Source organism: Sinocyclocheilus grahami, unplaced genomic scaffold, assembly GCF_001515645.1.
Source record: "Sinocyclocheilus grahami isolate Dianchi unplaced genomic scaffold, SAMN03320097.WGS_v1.1 scaffold184.1, whole genome shotgun sequence".
Lineage (NCBI taxonomy): Eukaryota > Metazoa > Chordata > Actinopteri > Cypriniformes > Cyprinidae > Sinocyclocheilus > Sinocyclocheilus grahami.
Window position 1 is genome coordinate 312,117 of NW_015505363.1, and position 2,387 is coordinate 314,503.

At 37.2% G+C, this 2,387-nt stretch overlaps 1 protein-coding gene across 1 annotated transcript in view; it reads right to left on the reverse strand.

The window, feature by feature from the left end:
• Positions 1 to 487: 487 nt before the first annotated feature.
• lto1 (LTO1 maturation factor of ABCE1) overlaps positions 488 to 2,387 on the reverse strand; it is a 2,853-nt gene continuing 953 nt past the window's right edge. Inside the window, 3 exon segments of the mRNA XM_071582411.1 lie at positions 488 to 1,149; positions 1,271 to 1,382; positions 1,475 to 1,545. Coding sequence (XP_071438512.1) covers positions 1,078 to 1,149; positions 1,271 to 1,382; positions 1,475 to 1,545 — 255 coding nt within the window. The 3' untranslated portion in view covers positions 488 to 1,077.

The following is a 2,387-nucleotide window of genomic DNA, read 5'->3' on the forward strand; positions in this document are numbered from 1 at the left end:
CGCGCAGCTCCCTGGCCTCTCGCACGGGCCCCACTACATCATTGGTGCACCCACAGCAACTGTCCCCATTCTGGACCCAGGAGAGGGGAGGAAAACTATCTGCCAGGAGACTCTGCTGACCAAACGTGAAATAGCACTGAGGAACCCAGCAAAGGAATTTCTTAGGATTTAGGGCTGGTTAACTAAGACTAACTAAAGGTAAATGGGATTTCTGCAAACGGCAGATGTGTAATGTCAAATCAATCTAATCCACCAGCTCTGGATTATGTAATCTTTAAAAATAGATCTCTATTACAATATACTGTATCTAAAGGATTTATGACATCTTGAACTAATAAAGGACAAAGGAAAAAGCATCAACAAAAATAAGTATTATTAATAATAATAAAAAGTATTTGAAAAAGTCATTGTTATTATTATTACTATTAATAATAACATAATTATATGGATCATAATTTAGACCGCCACACATCATCATAATGCACGTTCATCATTTACTTTATTCTGAAATGTCTTTTAATGTAGATGTAGACTCACCAGTAAAGCATTCTACAGTCAAAATTGTAAAACATTTCTTGCAAAACTGTCTGTGCTGCTTATAACCATTTCATTTCTGATTTTAATTGATTCTAATGTCATAAGTAACAATCCTGCAGTTTGCCAGCAGGCGGTGCCACCTAACTGCAAGAACCATTCTCCCAGTTTCACCACAAGACGGGGTTTCTCGTCTTCTTTTTAAACAGCTTTGTCCATAAAAAATATTAAAAACCATCTTAGGAGATGGAATATTCTTATGAAGACGCTGACTTTGGTTTGTCTTGTATATTAAATGAACTCGTATTACTGCTGCTATTTCTCACTTTAAAACTCTCAAACGCCTAAGAATACAATTCAAACGCTTCCACTCTGTTTTCTAGAATTCAGCTTGAAGAACTGTTCCAGAATTCTGAATTACAAGTCCAGTGAGAGTGATAACAGTCCACTCGTGTACACATTGCACGTGAGCACCACAAACCCCCTCATCAGTACTGTCTGTCTGCAGATCATCACCATGGCTGCTGTAAGGCTCCTGTCGTCTTAGAAGGACATTCCCGTTGATCCACTCACATATTCTTTAAAGTCTGTTGCCACGTTCAGCAAAGAGCACACCTGTAGAGATGAAATATGTTAGGCAGATATTATTTAGATAATTAACAGTTAAAATAACCAATTAGAAACAGTCAGCTTGCATTCTAACAAAGAGATGATGGGGCATGTTTGATGACATTACCTGTCTAAACTTGGCACGCGCCCTTTCCATGTCCTCTTGAAGTTTCTCATGCTGTGGGTATGGGAAGTTCTGGATCAATCCAATCAAAGATTCCATAGCTTTCAGCCTTTTTCTAGAAGAAGAGAGAAAGTTAGCATTGAGAGAAATAATCAGACTACCGGCTCCTGATGAAAAGCAGTGTTTGATAAGTGTTAAAGAACATACCTTGCTTTAACATCACTACTGTTTTGAAGGAGATATTTAAATGCAAGGGCAAATCCATAATAAAAAGAAACCTGAAAAAAAAGCAGCAGAAGATCTGGTGTCTCATGCATGGTTTCAACAGCTTACAAAAAGTAAACATTTCACTTAAAAGTGTAATTTATAAAACTGAATATATGTTCTGTACACACTTTTAATTATTTATAGATGTTGCAAATTTCTCAATAAATTATTTTAATAACAATAATAAAAATGATAATGAAAAATAAATAATGAAAATGAATTCTTTAAAACGATAGAGGAAACAAAGGAAATTGCAAAAGGACTAAAATCTATAATATTGTAGTAGTAGTAATAACAATATAATTAATAATAATACATGTTTAAAATCTTTTAAATGGATTAAAGCATGACAATGCTGTCATTCGTGCCAACTGCGTGTTCAGTCGTGAGGCCCCAGAATTTAGAAATCATTGTAATAATACAACAGGAAAAACCTGACACTGCTTTTCCAGAAAGCTATTCGCATTCCCTGTTGAAAAAAACAGCATATGCTGGTTAGGTATGTTTTGAGGCTGGGATGCTGGTTTAAGCTGGTCCTTTGCTGGATTAAACTGCTCCTTTGCTGGTTTAAGCTGGTCCTTTGCTGGATTAAACTGCTCCTTTGCTGGTTTAAGCTGGTCCTTTGCTGGATTAAACTGCTCCTTTGCTGGTTTAAGCTGGTCCTTTGCTGGATTAAACTGCTCCTTTGCTGGTTTAAGCTGGTCCTTTGCTGGTGTATGCTGGTCCTTTGCCAGCACATGACCAGCATAAACCAGCAAAGGATCAGTTTAAACCAGCAAAGGACCAGCATACACCAGCAAAGGACAGCTAAAACCAGCAAAGGACCCGTTTAAACCAGCAAAGGACCAGCTTA